Raw genomic sequence first — 19,128 nt, 5'->3', positions numbered from 1 at the left:
TGAGGATTAGCAACTGGTAAACATTTCAGAGTGTACATTATAGGTGTTGAGTTTCAGAGAATATCAAAAGATATTACAAAAATGTAATATATAATAATTTCATTAACAACCACCACCACTACCACAACAAAAATCCCTGAAAAAAAATCCAAAAAAGTCATTAGAATTAAACTGAATAAATGAATTATGGAAACCCACATGATAGAGTATGATGAACAAACTACTCCAATTCATAGGAATGTGGATCACAAATTACAGAATATGACATTTAAAAGAGGAAAAACAACACAGCATATTTTTAAGAATCTATACACAGGGGGAGGGGGGTAAAATCTATATGGAAAAAAACACAGGGCTGATTGAATACAAAATGCAGAACCATGCTCAAGTTGGATAGGAAGAGAGGGAATGTAATTTTAAAGATGAATGCTGCGTGTGTGTGTGTGTGTGTGTGTGTGTGTGTGTGTGTGTGTGTGTGTCTTGCTTTAAGTATCTTCCTCCATTACTTTCCACCTTGGTTTTTGAAACAGGATCTCTCCCTTAACCTGGCGCTCACTAATGCAGCTTGGCTAGCTGGCTAGTGAACCCCCAGAATCCTCCTGTCTCTACCCTCCCAGTCTGGCATTGTAGGTGCGTGCCATCAAGCCCTACTTTCTCTGTGTGTTCTGAGGATCCAAATTATGCAGCCAACGCTTCATTGACTGAGCCGTCTTCCCAGATACATCAACTGTAGAAATAACTTTAAATTCTGGCTGCCTAAATCTCCATATTTATGAAGGAAAGTAATTTTTTATAATCATCTCAGCCCAGAAGAAAGACCTCTGGGTGGCAGGATAATGGAAGCTCCATGGTGTGATTTTGGGAGGTGGCTTGAACATGTTACTCCTTTCCCTGGTGAGAAAGGAGGTGGACAGTATTTGAACAACCTGGCAGGGGTGATTGATAATTCAAGTATCTGTTAGCTTCACTCATTTCTGACTTGATAACAACTTTTTACCAAGATTTACCCAGGTATGATATCAGAGGCTATCTATAGCTTCTGTATAGAGTGATTTACCAGGGGAGGGGAGGAGGAGAAACCCTACTTGCTTCACTCTGAATTTCTGGAGAGCTACAGTCAAGTACACTGAGCACCAAGAAAATATAAAGTTGACGTCTCTCTGCAATCTCTGAGACATGCAGAATTGTTGGGTTACAAGTAGCACCGGGCCTGTAAGAAGGTCCTTTCTCCCTCTTGGACTGATGCAAAAATCTCACTTCACAGTCATGTGGTAACCAGTGACTTAGTTTCTGTCATTAGAAAACCCGTGGACTGTAAGGGCCTACCTGGGACAGGCCAACAGAGACAGACCTACAATCCTGGCATGTGAAGTAAACCATCATTTTCCCTAGGAATGGCCTGTCATGGAGCAGACTTCCAGAACCAAATTGACACCCAATAGGACAACGAGCATGATACATATAAGGAGACATGGAGTATCTACCAGGGTTGTGATGCAGCTCATGCAGGGAGAGAAGATGGGTGACTTTCAAGAAGTCACGAGGATGTGATCTGCAGACAGATTGGACTAATGCCTGCAATTTCCACACAGACAGCGTGACACTGTGCATCTATAAAAGGCGTGCTCAGTTGTCAATCAGGAGTTCATAGTGTGGCCAATGGAAGGCCACGGTACCGGGAGGTCATCTAGAGTGTGCTACCAAGATTAATAGAGCTTTTTCAATTAGCATAACATATCAGAGATGGATTCTCAATGGTGAGGGGTAAAATCAATCATAGTCAATCTGTCTGGATTGGTCCAGATAGGCTAAGGACAGTCCCACTCTAGGAGGAACGGGGTAACGTGTGTAGAAAAGGGCAGATAGTCCCCATGGGGTACCTGCTGTCGTGACTACTCAAGTCCCTTTAAGGTAATTCAGAGATGGTTGTGCTAGTAGTCTCTTTGAGTGACAAGGAACTGATGAGAGGGTGAGAGGTCACCAGGGAACTCTTTGCTTTGTGAATACCTGAATGTCTATAAACTCCTTTCCTGGTAATCTAGTTACTGACAATGAAGGGTAAAGATATTGATTCAGCCTCCAAGACTTCAGAGGGATGTTGATCCAGAAGCTTAAGGCACTTGGCGGCACGGGTACACCTCTGGGCAGGTGGAGCTGTGTGCTCCCAGGAAACACCCCACGGTCATCAGAAAACCCCAGTGCACACGCTTACCTGAACAGTGTAGCTTCCCAAGGTGGTGGCCCGTCTGAACCGCCGGCCCTGTTGCTGGGACATCATGAACAGCTGGGCCAGGCGTTGCTCCATGACCCGGGCAAAGCTCTGGTTGTGCAGGCCCACCAGAGAGTTGTCCACACCCTGGAGCACTGAGGATGCAGAAAGCAGAGGGGATGCTCAGAGCCCAGACTCCCTGCCGGCCTGATAAGGACACCCCCACCCACCCCACATGGCCCGAGGAAAGCCACCAGGCCCTACCTCACGCTGGGGCTTGGCTAGCTTGCCCTACTTCTCCACAACCTGTACTTCTCCTCCCAGGTAGATCATGAGTTAAGACTCCTTTGTGTTACACGTGCTGGAAAAGTTAGTGACCTGCCCAAGACAGCCAGTAAGTAGCGGAGTTAGGGCACAAACCCAAGCTCACATACTAAGCTTCAGCCTTTCTTCTGAGAGCTGTGGCATGTGGCTGCTGCCTCAAACCCAACCTCTTACAGATGATATAGCAAAGAGCCCACAGGGAACGCAGCTGGGCTACAGGTGCAGCTAATTAGGGTTTGGGCTGGTTCTCACTTGCAAACCCTGACTCGGGGCTTAGTTTTCTTTCTCAACAGCTTTGTCAAGGATTCACAGAATCATCCTGGAACTTGAGCACGTAGTTTTAGGCAAACTACACTATTCAGGATCCTTATCTCTCAATGATCCTGGCCTGGACTCTGTTAGAACCAACTCTTCTATTCCATCCCCAAGCCTCTGTGAGTTTTTGATCGTTTAAAAAATATATATAGGTAGGATCCTTCTATTACTTATCCCTAAAGCTGCCCAGGGCCCCTCAGGTCCTCGCCCATTCAAGAAGAAGACAACTTAACATAAGGAGCATGCTATTTCTCTCTTCTTATCAACTACGGGGCCTTCAGCAAGCCGCTGGACTCCAGCCTTTAGTGGAAAGGGCAAGGAAGGTACCTCAGAGAGAGTACACGCACAGCAAATGGTCTCTAAAGGTCAAAAGGGACAGGATCTATAGTGAAGTTTGGTCTTGTACATGGAAGGTACATGGGATCCTTTCCTGGACATTCCCTTTCCATGGCTAAATCCCAGCAGCCATTACCTGGGGGCAACAGGTGAGACACTGCCAGTGGAGCTGCAAGCCATTGTTGGTGCGCAGATGAGAGCTGTAGTGAAGACTAGAGCTTCCCTAAGGGACAATCGCCTGTTTTATCTATGTTCAGACTCCAGCCTTTGCTCTACATCCCTTGGGAAGCAACTTCACCCCCAAGCATGCCAACAGTGCCTTCAGACACAGCCCATACCCCAAATTTTAAGTGTTCAAATTTATTATCTTTTTTTTTTGTGATCAAAAACTCCCGAGGGCTTGTGGGTGGGATAGAAGAGTCTTCATTTCATAGAGTTGGTTCTAACACAGTCCAGCCCAGGACCGTGAATACCACCCGTCCGCCAAGATATGAAAACAACCCCTCCTAAAGAGCAGGTTGTCTCTGTAGCCGCTAACCCAGCAGGGTGCTGCGTTCATCCAGCACCAAGGATCGAATCCACACAGGGCCAGACCAAGCCATCAAAGGTGACACTCACAGAATGGCGTTCACATGCGGATCAAGAGAAATAAACCCCACAGCTGGGTCACTTAAATTATTTCTTTGAAGACATACATGCCCCAGGGTCCTCTTGTCACCTGCTCTTAGTCACTACAGATTCAGAATAGAGGAGGCGTTGCAAGTTCCCTGCTGTGTTCGGAGAAGCTAGGTACAAAAGCCCAAGACTGTGACATGTCCCCTCTCGTTTTATTTATAACTGCACTGGGCTCTAAGATCCATCATCAGCCAGGCAAGGGTCAGCCTCCTACACTTGAGCTGAACTGTTTCATTTGTGGTTGAATCCCACACATTCAAACTCCAGGAGTCTTCGTGCTCAGCTAATGTCTCTCTCTCATTCTACAGGTGAGCGTATGAACCCAGAGGGCCCAGGGGACTGGCTCTCAGACACACAGTAAGAAGCAGAGGTGAGAGATGAGAAGAAAGTCACTCATTACTGGACATTTTGTCTCTGGTGAGTGAAACAAGGGCAAATGTATAAATCTGAGATGGGCTCTGACATCTATTAGTGACCAGTATCCTGTGGGCTTGCCAATTAGCTAGGCTGGCTGGCCACCCCGCAGGGATCTGCCTGCCTCTGCCTCTTCTCTGATGTGCGTCCTGGGGAATCTAACCCAAGCCCTCATGCCTGCATGACAAGCGCTTAACTGGAGCTATCTCTCCAGGCCCCAGTCACTAAGATCCGGGTATCTCTATCTTGCTTCATTTCTATAAAACCAGTTACAAAATCTTCAGATGGCAGGACAGCTTCTAAGTTCTCTAGAAAGAGAGGCTGTGGACAACCATTCCTGGTGATTTTCCATCTAAGAAGGACCCATCCTCTGCAAGAGGAAGAAAGTGTACAATATATTCCATCTAATTCCAGCCATAAAACAGACAAATGCATGAATGGTTCGTAATAGAAACTATACAAAGAAGAAGTTGCAACAAACTGAAAAAGGCAGAGCTTGCAGTGATGGTCTGGGGGCCAAGGCTGAGCAAAGACCCTCATCACCGGCTCCCTGTCATGAGCCCTTTCTTTTGTGATAGAGCAGATTGGCAGAGGCCTTCCAGGAGTTTGTAAAGTACAGTACAGCAGACCCTTGGCAAAAGGGTCATGCCAAAACATGGTTCTAGTTCCTTACAAGTACTAACTGATTGATGCCACCACCAGAGAGACAGTGGCAACTCTGCTTTGATCACCAGCCGCAATGCCAACAACAGCAATAAGGAAGGAGGTTACATAACTGAGTATGAAGGGTTAAGTCCCAGGGGAGTCCAGAAGCGAGACTGAGTGTGTAGATTTCTTTTAAGGTAATGCCACTGAAATGAAGGCTCAGTAAGGTGTGGGGAGATTGGGAGGGGATGAATCGGTGGCTGTCAAGGGCAGCCTGTGTTTGAAGAATGGCTTTTGACCACTGAATGTGAACTGTAAAGTTCAGAAGAGTGGGAAGATCTGTGGAGGAAAAGGCACCATTGCTTGAGGAGGACACATGATTGTGTGTGTTCTGCAACCCACCGGCTCATGTCTCTCTCTCTCTTGGGCTTGCATCCTGGCAGGGTGCTTTCTAATCCGTTAAAAATGAGCTTCTTGGTTGGTCATTCCATTCTTTGCTCCATCTTTATCCCTGCACATCTTGTAGGGAGCGTAAATTTTGGATCGAAGGTTTTGTGTGTGGGTTGGTATTCCCCTCCCTCCACTGGAAGTCCTGCCTGGCTATAGGAGGTGGCCACTTCAGTCTTCATGTCCCCCCACTGCTAAAAGTCTCAGCTAGAGCCATGACAAGTCATGGTTTGTCCCAGAGATGCCCGCCCCCATTGGTTCCCCTTTTCTCTCCCAGCCCTCAGGGGTCAAGAACTCCACAAGAAGACCATCAGAGTTAACTAACCTAGGCCCATGGGGGCTCACAGAGACTGAACCACCAACCAAAGAGCATATGTTGGTGCATGAACTGGACCTAGGCCCCCTACACATATGTAGCTGATGGACAGCTTGCTCATCCTGTGGGTGCCCTAGCCATGGGAATGGGGTGGGGTCTGTGTTTGATATGGATGCAGTAGCTGCTTTTGGATCGCTTTCTCCTTGCTGGGCTGCCTTGTCTGGCCTCAGTGGAAGAGGGTATGCTTAGTCCTGATCAACTTGATGTGTTGGAGCAGGTTGTTCTGAGGAATGGGGCCTCCCATTTTCTGAGGAGAAGGGGAGGGTGGAGTCAGGGGAGAGGGTGGGAGTATAGCATGGGGAGGAGAGGATGAAGGGGTCTGCGATCTGGATGTAAAGTGAATACACAAATAAATAAGGGAAAATATGCTTCTTTAGTTTGCTTTGTTAGCAGTTAAAATGATCTCTGTGGACGGAAGACCCTGCAATGGGAGACCTGTTCTTTAGAAGGGAGGCTAGGCAGGCATCATCTGCTTGGATAGAATTTCAGGCAGCAGCCCACCTGCCACTTATGAGGAACATCGGAGGAAGGATGAATGAGGGAAAGGAGTTCAGGCTGCTCACCGAGACACATTTCCATGTCTTGGATCTTCCTGCCTCCTCATGATGTTCCCCAGATTTACATGTGGGAGTGAGTCCTAGCCCCCAGTTTCTTAGAGGGTGACAGTACTTGGTCTTTAAAGGGATAATAAAATTAAAATCAGGCCATGAGCACGGGCCCTAATGCAGTGTGTCTGGTGTCCTTATAAGAAAAGGAAATCAGGACACGTACAGGCTCAGAGGGAAGAACAGATGGGGACAAACGGGGAAGGTGATTAGCTTCAAGCCAAGGAGATGGGGGAAGCCCCAAACTTTGGCCTCCGACTCACAGAACAATGGAGAGTGTAACTTGCAGCTGGTCACTTTTTCTCCTACAAATACCTGTCCCCTCCATTTGCTTCAATAACGTTGCTTCTCTCATTTTAGAGCTACTGTGCAGCTTTTGAAAGATACAACAGAATGCTTTTGCTGTTTCATAATGTTCAGTTGGAGAAAGCAAAATGTCAAGGGGAAAAAAAAAAGAAAAATGCCACCAGAATACTCTTGCTCTTTGGCTCTCACCCGACCTCATCATTGGGGCACACTGGAATTGGTATGCAAGGCAGTGCACCCCAAGAAGGAGCAGTCACATACAGCCCTCCTCTGGCTTTGATTTGGGTTTTCCAGGGAAGTACAGAAAGGCCTGCCGTCTGTCCGTACAGACACTCACACACTGGCGCTGCAGAGGGGACCTCTAAGATTACAGTTCTGAATTATGTATCAGTAATTATCTTCAAGGTCCTTTCTTGGCTTCCCTATTTCCTTCCAGCCCTATGGAAGGAACTCCTTGACTTATAAGGTGGGACCAAAGGTGTCGATCCTGTCACTAAATGGCACCATTTTAGACAAACCAAGCTGACAGTACACGAAGAGGGAAATATAAAAACAAGAGATTACCTGTGATGACCCAGTAGTCTCTGGTTGTTTCTGATGTATCAAGGTTGGGATATTCCAGTGCTAAAATAAATTTAAAAAACCCTCATCAAATTTCTTTTACGGGTTTTATGGGTAAATACTGTCAAGGGAAACACAGAAGTGACAAGCTGGCAATAGGTGAGGCTAGGTCCTACACGGCCATTTCTGAGAAACCCAAGGTCAAACTGTCACATTGTGTAGAAAAGTGACTCAGTAAAGGGACAGCTCCTACAAGGAGCTCAGATTCACGACTTTCTCTCTTTGAAGTTTTCCCTCTAAGCCTTCTTAAATGCTTTTACTATCAACACCCGGAGCTGCAGCCTGTCTCAGCTGGGGCTTCCCCTGTACAGATTATCCAGCGCCATGGAGGTCAGAAGGAATGGTTAGCTCTAAAAGGGATCTTCCCAATGTTGTATGTGGTACCCCAGCGCTGGGAGCAGAACCTATCATCTTGCTTTACACATGGTGACTGTGAGAACGCATACATGTAAAGGACTTTGGACAGTGCCTGACATATAGTCAGTGCTCAATAAATCCCTCACGTGGGTGTACGTGTGTGTATGCGTGTAAATGTGTACACATGTATTTGTAAGCCATTGGATGGTGGCAAATGTCTTCCTCAGTTGCTCTCCACCTTATTTCCTGAGACAAGATCCCTCACTAAACCTTGAGTTTGTTGATTTGACTAGGCTGGCTGTCCAGTGAGCTTCGTCTTGTGCTACGGTTGTGAGCACCTCACCAGTCTTTTTTTTTTTTTTTTTTTTTTTAAATGTGGACACTGAGCTCAAACTCAGATTCTTAGGCTTGCACAGCAAGCACTTCACCAACTGAGCCATTTTTCCAACCTCTGCCGCTCCGGTTCAGCTTAACTGAGCTTCTTAGCAGACTACTAAGCTGAGGAAAGAGAGCAACTCCCGCCCTGCCGCCCTGTGACGTCCCGATATCTTTTATGTTTTTTTGTTTGTTTGTTTGTTTTTGTGGCAGGCTTTCTTTGTGTAGCCTTGGCCATTCGAAACTCATTCTGTAGACCAGGCTGGCCTCAAACTCAGAGAGATCCACCTGCCTCTGCCTCTCAAGTTCTGGGATCAAAGGCGTGTGCCAGCATTACCCAGCTGACATAATCTTTTTATAGAGTCATTCTCGATGCCTGAAATTTTGTAAGATCTTTCCCATAAAAACACATTCCAAAAACTTCTCAGTGGTTGCTAAGTGACAACTACACCTTTTACACACACACACACACACACACACACACACACACACACACACACACACCTCATTTATTTATAGGATCAAAACAACTACAGAAAGAAATTATGAAATACTTTTGCTAATAAGTATATCTTAAAAGGAAATCTTTGCTAGTAATCTTGTGAAATGTCATGACTAAATTTAGAGCACAGGCCATCCCTTCCTTTCACTGTCCAGCAAGTGTCTAGTGACAGAGTGTGGGCCACTCTGTCCTCAGAGTCTATGTTAACTGATCAGTAATGAGGATTATGTAATAGGCGTTAGAGAGAGCCAAGGCCTCAGACTATGGGGACTTAGAGTGAAGTCACGACATAGACCGCAAAGTTTGCATTATGCTGTCTGCAGCCAGCTGGACTTGAAGGTCTAGGAACATCTGTGGAGGGGAGAAAAAACCATGGCAACCTGGACTACCCCAGCAGAGAACAGGTGCCTTGGAAGGCAGTGCTCAGAGCACAGGACCCAATACAGCCCTCCTAGCTGTGGGAGGACAGACAGCCTGTGAAAATTGGGTGGGGACACCTTCAAATTTTCTCTTCTAGAGCTTTCTTGCCGTGTGCAATGAACTTTTTGTCACTTCAGCTCCCACGGGTTGTACTTTTAAGCTGCTCGAGATAATTCACAAGGTATGCAGCACAGCACAACAGAGGTTCCTCTGTTTTGTGGAGAAAGGTCCCCCAGGGGAAACCACAGAGCCCTTCTGCCCAAGGCCGAGGCGGAGGCGCGTGTACTCACGTTCAGCGATGGTGAGTGGAGGGTAAGTGAGGTAGAATCCCACCAGCTCGGCTGAGAGCTGGCCGAGGAGGCTGCTGGCCACAGTGCCGTTGAGGAGCGAGCTCTGATTGCCCACAGCATATACCAGCGTGACGGCTTGGGAGGCGTTGGACGTGCTCACCATCTGAATGACACAGGAGCAAAGGGGAAGGAGACATGCCAAGTAAGGTGAGGGACTGTGTCGTGGAGGCCGAGGAAGGGACGTTTCAGCAGAAGTCATGGGTTGCGATGGAAGGGGCAGTGGGGAGACAGCAAGGAGGAAAAGAGAATAGCAAGTCATTGTTTACAGGCGGTAGGAGCATGCCAGGCCCTGGGCTACGGGCGCATCATCTCCAGCTTGATCTACCCCCGGGGAGGAGGGTCCATTTATGACTGCCTTTCCTAGACTTACTGGGCTTTGCCCAGCTGTATACATATAGCTTATACGTGCCAGAGTCGGGATGTGAACAACCACTCCTGTGTCCTTTCTAAGGGTGCGGCTGACTCAAGTGACTTTTATAATTCTGAAAGTGTAAAGTAGCGCATACAGATTTTAAAGGGGGGCCCGACTGTCAAATGTTCAGGGACTTTTCGTAAGGAAGGGAATGTGCACCCGGTGATAGGAGCAGGGTGGCTGAACAAGCGCAGAACAGGAATTCAGAAATACAAAATGGATCCTTTATAGAGCAATTCTTCCTTTCGTGAACCATTAATTTGGTATGGATTATGAGGAACAGTTCTATAAAATAGCATTCTCAGTCTTATTTCTTTTCCTTTCTTTCTTAATTTTTTTCTTTCTTCCTTTCTCAGTTGCTAGGCGGAAAATGAGGTTTTCTGGGTCAACGTATGGATAAAAATATCTCAAACATTTGAAAAACATGAGCAGGAGAAAAACCACTGGGCTTGGTGCTTTTGTTGGAGCATGTCAGTGTGTGTCCTTTCTCTCCAGATCTCCTTGTCACTGCCCTGTATGTCACAAAGGGCAGCCCGCAGGCTAGCCCTCAAGGACTACACAATGGTTTCTTTGCCCACTGGCGTCAGCTAGAGGGGGCTGGGCGGGCATGGGAGAGAGGAAGGAAGGCCAGAGCAGTGATGCCAGATCACTTTCCTCGTGGCCATCAGGGCCCACGCATCACCTGAGTACTGTGCTATCCCGGCCCACACGGTCAGCTGAGACACGATCAAGCCTTTAGGGAACTCTCACACTCCCTTTGAGTACCGTCCTTCCCACTGGCTTGTTGGGACCTTTTCACTCAGGCATCATCTCTGCAGCTTTGCTTGGTCCTGACCTTGAAGAAAGCTGCTCAGAAGAGCTTCTTGTTGGGCTACTTCCCCCCCACCCACCATGAGACAGCTGCCTCTCAAGTCTCCAGCGGAGAGCCACAGTCCCTGGACTAAGGATAACCCAGTTGACATTTCTGTTCGGCTCTTATTCTCCTCCCAGGAGGTATTTCTGGAATGTATTTCAGCCACAGGTATTCAGACCTAGTCCCCAGGTGCACAGGAGAAAAGCTCTTTCTCGAAATTCAAAGGAGTTCTCTAGGGCCTAGAGAGATGGCTCAGTGGTTAAGAGTGAAAGCCACTTGCTGCTCTTTCAGAGGTTGGTCCTCAGTGCCCAGATCAGGTGGCTCACAACCACCTGTACCTCCAGCTTCAGGGAATCTAGTACCCTCTTCTGGTCTCCTATGGAACCCACAGGCACACACATGTGCACAGACACACACACAAATACACACACATGTACACACACACACACACACACACCATACACAAATAAGTAATTTAAAAAAAATCTTAATAAAACTTTATCTTTATTGTGAACATTTTCTGAACACTTATCACCCTTCAATGGCACTAAATCTCCCTGGATCTCCAAGGAGCCCATAAAGTTAGCAATATATAAATACATATGTGTGCATATATGTGTGTAGAAAATATGTGTATGCATAAGTACATCCTATCTTCAGCCAGGTAAGCTATATCTTTTCGTTGTGATAAAATCTATAAGTCACAGAATTTAATATTTTAGCCACTTGTAAGCACATAAGTACAGTGGCATTAAGTAGAATGGGATTTTTTTTGACAACCGTCAGCAACACCCATCTCCAGAACTTCCTCACTGCCCCCAACTGTAGCCCTGTACCCATTAAACAACCCCCGATTTCTCCACCCTCTTATTCCTAGGTTGCTCTTGTAACTAAGATTGCTGATTTTTCTACAACTCTAGGCATCTGGCAGATGAGAAATCATTCTGGATTTTCCCTTCTGTGACTGGTTTACTTCACTTAGCTCAATGAGCTCCATGCCACCCATGCGTCAGCAGGCACCAGAATGGTCCTCCTGCTTGAAGGCTTAGCAACACTCCAGCATATGTATAGACTGCATTTGTTTTTCATGCACCCCCAACCCTAACCCCAACCCCAATCCAACCCAACCCAACCCCAACGCAACCCAACCCCAACCCCAACCCTAACCCTATAGATACTTGATTTACTATTGGCCTCGGTGAACATGGCACAAATTCCTATTTTAGTTCCTAGTTCCTGTTTTCAGTTCTTTTTTGATATGTAGATGGGCGTGGAGTTGCTGGATGATATTGTAACTGTGTGTTTTAAGTTGTTGAGGAGCAATGGTATACATTCTTCTAGCCACACCCAAAGACCCTAACGTCTCTGCACACTCACAACTCTTCCAGGGTTTTGTTTTGCTGTTGAAAATGATCATCCTAATAAATTTGAAACGGTGTCTCATGATTAAGTGTTGGCCAAAGTTTTTTTATTCTCGCTCTCTCCATCTCTCCCTGGGGTGATGTAGATCAGACCCAGGGCATTTTGCATACCAGGCAAGCATGGATGCATGGCAATGCTGGTTCTAGCTGTTAATCACTTATCAGATCGACGACTCACAAATCTGTGGTCTCTTTCACTCTGTTATTAGTGTCTTTTGATGGGCAAAGTTCTTGTTTCCAGAGTGTCCAGTTGGTTTTTTTTTTTCCTCTTGGCTGTGTGTTTTTTCTGGGGATGTCCAACATGCCCAGGCCTATGAACTCTTTCCTCTATCCTCTGAGCCCTTTAGCTCTTCAGCTTTCATTCTTTAATTCTCAAAGACTTTGATCCACTTTGAGACGATTTTGGTCGATAATGTTAGGTATAGTTAGCTCCAGCTTCCTTATTTTGCAATGTGGCTATCCATCATTAAAAAGATTGTCATTTTCCTCATAGACCAGCCTTGATAAAAAACCATTTCACCCTATACAAGAGGATTTTTTTTTTCTGGCCTCTCTATCTAGACTACTGATCTTCATTTCTGTCATAAAATAGAGACCACATGCTTTGGTTACAATAGCTTTTTAAAATGAACTTTTGAAACATGAAAGTGTGACACAAAATTTGTTCTTTCTCAGGATCGCTTTTGCTGTTCAAGGTCTTTTAAGGCTCTGTTTGAACTTCAAGATAGATTTCTCTTTCTGTCTTTAAAAACATCACTGGGAATTTCAGAAATCTTTCTTTCTTAAAAGATTTGGTATGTGTGTATGTGTGCGCGTGTGTGAGTGTACGCATGCATACATGCACACATGTGCCACTGTATACAGGTGCCCATGAGGGCAAAACAGTATGTCAGGGTCCCCAGAGCTGGATTACAGGTGGCTGGGAGCTGCCTGATGCAGGTACTAGGAACTGAACATAGGTCTTCTTTAAGACCTAAGTTCAAGCATTCTCAAATGCCAAGTCATCTCGGTTTTCTGAGACAGGTCTATGTACCCTGGCTGGTCTTGAATTTGTTAGGCGTGCTAGACTGCCCTGGCATCTACAGCAATCCCCCTGTCTTTGCCCATCCAGAGTGGGATGTTGGTAGGGAACAAATTCAATCCACAGTTCCCATTGGTGACTATTGAGATCTTTGTTGCTTAAGATCTCCCAAGCAGTGAGCACAGCTCTGTTATCCCGTCTTTGTTTCCTCTTTAATCAACTCAATCTTGCCCTTTCATGAGACCTCTGATCTCATTTTTCACTCACTCATTCCGGTTTATTAGCTCATTAGCCCACAGGCCACTTTGTTCCCAGCATCTTTCTCCTTCTATGGCAATAACACCGTGGTCCCTTGGAAGCCACCTCTCCTCTCCATTTTGTCCATGAGCTTTGGGTACAGCTGCCCCCTTCCTATGTAGGCATTTGTGCCAGACCATGCTGACCAGGGTATTTCATCTTCTTGGCCACCATTACCAATCTAGAAGTGGGCACAGAGGGCTAGTGAGAGCCCGTCCCAGGTCTGGACTGAAATCACACACACACACACACACACACACACACTATTCTTTTCCAAGGAAGCTTTGTTGCTTACATTTCATTGGATGACCCATAACCAGCTTAAAACAGACAGGCTGAAGGCCAAGGGCAGCTTATTTATCTTGGTGTCTGACCTCCTAACATCTAATAACAGCAGGCACTCAAAAAATCTCTTAAAGTTTATTCTGCTGCCAAGAACCACATAGGTTCATATACCTGCTAAGACCATAGCCCTGAAGGAAAAGATTTCCCGCAAGAGCTGAGTCACGCTGCTTACATAAATCTCAAATCTGTGACACATTTTTAGATCTTAGACTAATAAGAACCGAGTCGTAATGAGATCCCATCCACCAAGTCATAATGATATCCTCCTCGATCCACTTTGCCTGAGTCTAGAAAAGGAAAGCTGCTCCTTCAAATTAGATTGTGTGCTTTCTACAGCATATTGGCTTTGCTGATAATTCACTTATGCTAAATGTCAAATTCAAAAGCCCTGGGTCTAACTGCAAAGGCTTTAGTTCAGTACGCAAAACAGACACAGAGCCATAGCATTAATTAGAGATTTTGGGAGGCTGGATGAATATTATTAAGAAGTGTCTATCATTACCGAGATGTTATCTACATAATTGCTTGTTCGCTCAAATGAAAGCGCACACACACACACACACACACACACACACACACGGGTCTGTGAAAGGCTTTGTGATATTCACACTGCTATCCAGGAAGCCAAATAGATAGTGCATCAGGAGTTGGATTTTCCTGAGAAATGTTTTGTGTCCTTGTCAAGGGCTCAGGGCCACCCTTTCCACACTGTATCAATGCTGGTGCAGACTTGGTGGCTAGGAAGACAGATCTTGTGCTCCCGTCTGTATTCTTTTCCAACCGTGAGACCTTTTGGGAGTGTCATAGTCCTCCTAGTTGTCACTTGAACAAAATGAAGATGATATCTCAAAGGATGTCTTGATCATTACACAGAAAAATATTGGTAAAACACTAAGTGCAGCTGCTGGCAGAACGTAAGCCCACACTAGAAAAGACGTGGGTGTGTCTTGTGGGTGTTTCTGTTTGCATGTGATGATCATTTGTGTTGAAATTTGGAAATAGCCCAATGAAAATCACACAACACAAAAAAACAAAACAAAAAAAAAAACAACCAATCACAACAGAGTTAGTAACTTAAAATCAATTCACAGGATGCAAGATGACTCAGGAGCTAAAGGTGCCTGCCACCAAGCATGGCAGCCTGAGTTTCATGCCTGGGACCCACATGTTGGAAAGGAAAGAACTCATTCTCTGTTCTCTGAACTCCACATTTGCAATGTAGCATGCACTTCCTCCAAACACACACACACACACGAAAAACTGATTCATCTCATAAAGTATATTCAGGTTCAGTTATTTAATAATAAAATCATTAGAAGGGCCGGAAGAAGCTTTGCATATAAAAAACAAATATTAACCCCTGAACAGTTCATTGTGACATGGAATCCTACCCGCCACAGCAGATCTCAGTCACTCCCACCAGCACCATGACTATCACCTGCCCAAAGTACAAACTTACATTTGCATGTGACAGAGTTTAGATGGGGAGGGGTCCCATATCATATCTGGCCAATCTATGCAAGATGGCTGTCTGTGTCCTCAGCCTGAAGGCCCTGCTCCCTACCTGAACTGTCAGGTTGCTCCTGGTGCTGAGAACCTTCCTCTCTGCATCCTGGAGGGCCCTCTGCAGCCTCTGCTCCATCGTCTGGGCAAACTTGCAAGACTGGATGTTGTCTGACCGGCTCACAAACTGCAACACTAGGAGAGAAGCACAGATCAGCACTCGCCAATGCTCGCTCTCTCGGTGCCTCAAATTTAATAGCAGATGCGACACAAATCAGCAGAGTTTTTAGATTACAGAAATTAGGCAAATAAACAGAAAGACCAGGCAAGCTTTAATTATAGTTTGAAAGTGCCTCTTAAGATGATTTATAGCAGAGAATAATTAAAAACATGATTGAATCAAGGTTCTCTCCAACACAAAGAACATTGTGATTTTTATCCCATGAGACAATGCAGACATCTGCTCAGAGATGACAAATTCCATCTATTTCCAGGGATGGCGACCATCAACATCCTTCATCACTAAGCTGATGGTTTCCACTGCAGTGGTTTCTCCACTCTTGTGGTGTACACACTTTGCGCATCAGCAATCACAAGGGAAACCGAGAGAAAGATGCCAAAGCCTTTGTTGTGAGACCACGTCATTAACAACCAAAACCCGTTCCCTCCAGACTACGGGTGTCACAGGTGCTCATAGCAGTCGCCATTGATACGAAAGGGGGAAAACAGTATTTCGTGTTGCAATGCACTAAGCATATAGATTGGGAAGAAAAGCCTCTCTGGTGGAGCGTCTCTAAGAAAGTCAGGATTACAGCCAAAGTATAGGCGGGGGATTTGGCTATTTGATGAGCAGGGAATTTGAAGGTATAAGGACTACCAAAGCTGACAAGCAGCCAGAAGTGGGACTTTTAAACAGCGGGCTGCCTGCGTGGACCTGGAACAATAGGTCCTTTTCCTTCAGGTGACTTGCCTGTCTTCAGCTGGAAGGCACCGGCAGGCTGGGGCTTCCACGGAGAGGCGAGCACCGCCACCGACTGTAAGTTGGGAGTGTGCTGCTTCAGATCGGCAGTGACGTTGCTGATGCCGTAAACACCCAGCACGTCCATCACCACGGCGGGCAGATACACCAGCCTCCCTTTGGTGGCATAATAGCCAACGGTGACGTTATGAGAATATTCCAGAATGTCCACCTACAAAACAAACGGACCCCCCCCCCCCCAGAACCCGTTTATTTCCACAGTACTTTAAGTTCTTCTTTGGGGCCTCAGAACCACAGCTGGTACTTAGTGTTTTGAGTATGATCCAGTGAGCAATCTTACCGAAAAGTCAGAGAGGGGACAGCAGGCAAAAGGGGTGTGTGAGGGACAGAATGCCAGTTAGAAAAAAAGTTACACTTCACCACTCCTAGGAGGTAAAAGGCAGAGATGATAAACAAGGTAGGGCGCCTTCTGGGGAGGGGCCAATGTAACTAAAGTGGAGGCTTTGAAGCAGAGAGGAGGCCTTCAGACTTGTCTCCATTCTTGGCTTAGACACTGGTTCAAGGCCAAGGCGGGGATGAATCAGAAGGCTTCTCTCCCAGCTGAGTCTTATGGGACACTGACGGTCTGAGCTCTCTCCTGTCCAGGTGAAAAGACTTTGAAGCCTGGAACTTATTCTTGATGGACTTCGCTTTGTTGATGTCGTGTGTTTACGGTTTTAAATGCGGATTTTTGTGTGTGTGTGTGTGTGTGTATTAAGTGTGACGTTTATCATAGAATTACAGTTTTGGAAAATGAAGAGAAGAAAGACAGTTGCCTCAGGTATTATCACCACTACCTACCCGGTGTATCTTCTTCCAATCATTTATACCTGGGAATACACATTTTGTAGATATGCATTTATATACATGTAAAGAAACACACACACACACACATATATATACACATTCATACAAATATTTGTATGTAGGGTACATACTGCCTCGTAATCTCATCACTTCTACCTATACATGAGTGGGTATGTGTTGTAATTATGTGTGGGTGTTTGTGCATGCATGTGTATATGTTTCTATGGGTGAATGTTTGTACGTAGTTCGGGTGTGTGTGTGTGTGTGTGTGTGTGTGTGTGTGTGTGTTGCTGGAGGTGGAACCTAGGGCTTTTTGCACAATAGGCAAAAGCTCTACTGTGAGGACCCCCAGCCATGAAAGTCAAACACAGACCATTCACAATCTACCGTCTAAACCGTGCTCTACATGTGCTGTCCGCTGATACACAGAAGACGGATACGACCAGCACCATCACCCACCTCCCGTGTGCCTCCTGGTGCGAGGCTGGATTTCTGTGCGAGGCTGTTTTAACCTTTGGGTGCTTTCCCCGATCCTTACACCTGCATTTTGTCATGCAGGGTTGAGGAGACAGGCTAGCGGAAAACCATTTCCTAACGTGCACAAGGCCCCAGGTCACAAAGAAGCCAAGAAAACTGACTATGCCACGTGACGGGTACGGTTTGGTCCTTCCAAAGTATGTTCTCCATTGGTTATTTTCTAAGCATGGCTAACCAGGGAGCTTCAAGATGGCACATGAACATGGCCCCAAAGAGCAACTTACCCAGTGATGAGCAAGCTGGGAACGTTCCAGCCCTTCTAATTACTTGGGCAAGCCTTGGCTCAGGGGCCATTTGCTTTTAACATATTCCAACCCTTGTACGTCTTTAAAAACAAACAAGTGAAACAATGGCCCCCCAGCCTTGCTCAGGCAAGGCCTCACCTAACCGGAACTAACTAGGCTACTTGTGTCTACTCTTCTCATTTTTGCCACCACCTTTTACTCATGGCAAATGCTCCTGATTGACTGATCAATTGTACTGTATTAATCGTATTCTGCTAATACAAAAACTTCAAAAGAAACGTGATAAGTTTTCAAAGTGCAGCAACTTCCTTTTAGAAGAATAGAAACGGTTGCGGTGATCCGCAACGCTGTGCCACAGAGGCCAAAGCTACAGAGGTCATAGGGAAATGACTGTGGTTCAGTGGAGTCCATCCCATGCAAACAAAGGGGAACAGTAACATGTTCAACTTTGCGTTTAAAATTTTTGATGTTTCCAGTGCAGGGACCACTCAGTGTAGAGTGGTTTTCCTTGCCTCTTCCTCAATTTCTTTCTTTTTAGAACTGTAAAAGAGAGACTGACAAAGACCGAGAGAGGATGTTCCAAAACCTTATCCCCGAGCCTCTCTGTGATGGGTGGGGTGGGACCAGGGCACTGAATGCAGCTGTCACCCGGACCATCAAAAGAGGAAGCCAGATGATGTGTTTAAGTGGCACAAAAGGGAGCCCGCTGGCTGTCACTTGGGATCAGCCCAAAAGGCTGTAAAACAATGCCTCCATTACTTGGTTGTGCCATTGAAACCAGCCAGCAGTTATTAAGCAGTACTTGGCATTAAAGTCCTTGGAGGGAAAATAATGTTTACTTCCCAGTCTGATGGTGGCACATCAAACAACGTGGAACTCCTCGTACAGATCTGAGTAATTTGGGCTTTTGTTGTTGTTAGTGATAGTGGTGATTTTGGGTTTGGGAGTCTTAAAATGTAGCCCAAGTTAGCCAGAAACTTGGGTCAATCCTCCTGCTTCATCCACTCGTGTTCTGGAATTATAAACATGCACTATCTACCTGGCTTTGTTATGCCGGTTACATGTCCAGATATAAATCGCTATTTTATAATTGCGCAAAAGAGAAAACAAAAACAAAATAACAACGAATGGCTTCTAGAGGATACTAAATATTTCTCAAATGATGTAACAATGGGACAATTGTTAAAAGGAATACAAGGTAATTAGCCTCAAGTTTTCATCTTGAGATGACCCTTTTCTCCAGCTATAAGATGTTAGTTGTCTGCCAAAATGGCGAAAGATTCCACTTCCTACAGGTGTGTGTGTGGCACCTATGAAGGAGACAACACTCTGGACCCAAGAGTGGGGGGTGGGGAGGGTGAGCTGAGCCGGCCAGCTCAGAAAGCAGGGCGC

At 45.9% G+C, this 19,128-nt stretch overlaps 1 protein-coding gene across 4 annotated transcripts in view; it reads right to left on the bottom strand.

Annotated features, from left to right (window-relative positions):
* The window catches only part of Kiaa1549l (KIAA1549 like), a 242,520-nt gene that overhangs the window by 82,931 nt on the left and 140,461 nt on the right, over positions 1 to 19,128 (bottom strand). For all 4 annotated transcript variants that reach the window (XM_055599549.1, XM_055599552.1, XM_055599556.1 and 1 more), the window contains exons 5-9: positions 16,100 to 16,319; positions 15,191 to 15,324; positions 9,218 to 9,380; positions 7,217 to 7,276; positions 2,213 to 2,364 (exon numbers count right to left, since the gene is read on the bottom strand). In XM_055599549.1, coding sequence (XP_055455524.1) covers positions 2,213 to 2,364; positions 7,217 to 7,276; positions 9,218 to 9,380; positions 15,191 to 15,324; positions 16,100 to 16,319 — 729 coding nt within the window. The remainder of the gene's footprint in view (positions 1 to 2,212; positions 2,365 to 7,216; positions 7,277 to 9,217; positions 9,381 to 15,190; positions 15,325 to 16,099; positions 16,320 to 19,128) is intronic.

The sequence above is a fragment of the Psammomys obesus genome, unplaced genomic scaffold (assembly GCF_907164565.1).
Source record: "Psammomys obesus unplaced genomic scaffold, mPsaObe1.curated_primary_1811, whole genome shotgun sequence".
NCBI lineage: Eukaryota > Metazoa > Chordata > Mammalia > Rodentia > Muridae > Psammomys > Psammomys obesus.
The sequence above is the reverse complement of the archived record's forward strand: the minus strand, read 5'-3'. Positions and strand labels throughout refer to the sequence as shown.